The sequence below is a fragment of the Otolemur garnettii genome, unplaced genomic scaffold, assembly GCF_000181295.1.
Source record: "Otolemur garnettii isolate 467f Iridium unplaced genomic scaffold, OtoGar3 scaffold00051, whole genome shotgun sequence".
In the NCBI taxonomy this organism is placed as follows: Eukaryota; Metazoa; Chordata; class Mammalia; order Primates; family Galagidae; genus Otolemur; species Otolemur garnettii.
This window is the reverse complement of record NW_003852446.1, coordinates 1,187,372-1,189,013: the sequence shown is the minus strand read 5'-3', so window position 1 is coordinate 1,189,013 and position 1,642 is coordinate 1,187,372. Positions and strand designations below refer to the sequence as shown.

General features: G+C 40.1%; 1 protein-coding gene across 1 annotated transcript in view; it reads left to right on the top strand.

Annotated features, from left to right (window-relative positions):
* Window positions 1-1,642, top strand: part of ACE2 (angiotensin I converting enzyme 2) — a 79,519-nt gene that overhangs the window by 55,787 nt on the left and 22,090 nt on the right. The window contains exon 6 of the mRNA XM_003791864.2: window positions 388-500. Within this exon, the coding sequence (XP_003791912.1) occupies window positions 388-500 (113 nt within the window). The remainder of the gene's footprint in view (window positions 1-387; window positions 501-1,642) is intronic.

Here is a 1,642-nt window from a genome sequence, read left to right as displayed (position 1 = left end):
TTGATGCATATGTTAATTTGCTTCACCATGGTTACCATTTCACTCTATAGGCATCTCATAGCATCATGTTGTATACCTTAAATATACATTATACAATTTAGTTTTAAAATATGGATAGGCTGTTACTCTGCAGAGTGGGGTTATAAGAATGACAATCTTGTATAGGTTTGTATTGGTTAAATGAAATAAGACATTTAAACTGGCACAGAGCGAGTGCTTAACAGCCATTATCTAGTGTTATCATTCATTCGCATCCCTTCGAGTTTCTGTTTATCACAAGAAAAATGTCATAAGCCTTTGTATTTTTTCTAACTTCCTAGCAAGGCTGATCTATGTATACTGGGGCTTTCTTTCTTTCCCTTATGTTCTTCTCTTTTTAAAAACTAGATTACGAGGACTATGGGGATTATTGGAGAGCAGATTATGACGCGGAGGGGGAAGATGGCTATGGTTATAACCGCAGTCAATTGATTGAAGATGTGGAACATATCTTCACACAGGTAACCAAGGAATTGTATACAGACACAGATGTAGGGCAGTGCACAGGACAAAGGGACAGTGACTAAAGGCACTCCCGTTTAATCTTAATACACTGGCAAGCCCTTCCTAGGCCTCATGGAGTTTGGGAAATATAAGAGCTCGAATAATAGGGCAGCCCATATGGATGATCAGAATTGTTCTGCTTTCGTCCCCCCTTCAGGCACTGACCACTGATTACCAATGGAGAGATTGTAAGAAGGAATGGTCTTTATGAGCGACCTGGGCTGGTACTATCTTCTTTTGTTGGCAGAGCCATAGGCTTTGCTTCCCTCCTCAGGACAATTGATAGTCTTATGTCATTGGCCTTTGACTAAGGAAGTCTATAAAGGAAAGAGAGAGTCTTATGAGCTGATGTGTCCCATGGGCATTACTCAGGGTGTCCTTATTCATTTTGGCCCCATCACTTCTGCACCTTCAAACTTTTGACGTGAAGCTACTCTGTCACAGCTGTAGTTGAGCAGAGCTATCAAAAATCAAAATAAGACCACTTCCCCCAAAAAGAATTGGGCAGGAGATTTGAATAAGTACGTCACCAAAGAAAGTATACAAACGGCAAATAAGCAAGTAAAAAGTTATCAGGAACGCAAATGGTGAAAATCCACTCTGCACCTACCGGAATGGCTGTGATTAAAACAAATGGACAATACCAAGCCTTGGGAGCTGTGGGGACGCTGGAGCCTTCAAACGCTGCTGGCAGAGACGTGAAATGGTGCAGTCACTGTCAAAAACAGTTTGACAATTTATGAAAAAGTTAGGTACACCCTGGCCATATGACTTAGCTATTCCCCTCTTAGGGATCTATGTGAGATAAATGGAAGCATAAATGCATGGGAAGACTTTTATACAAACGTTTATCTATGCTTAGCCGCATTATTCACAGTAACCTCAAAAGGGAAAAAACCTAGTTGTCCTTGAACTGGTGAATGTATAAAGAAACTCTGATATATTCAGACAATGGAATACTCCTCAGTAATAAAGGAAATGAACTTGATATTTCCTTTTTTCTCTTTCTTTCTTTCTTTTTTTTTTTTTTTTGAGACAGTCTCACTTTGTTGCCCTCGGTAGAGTGCTGTGATGTCACAGCTCACAGCAACCTCAAACT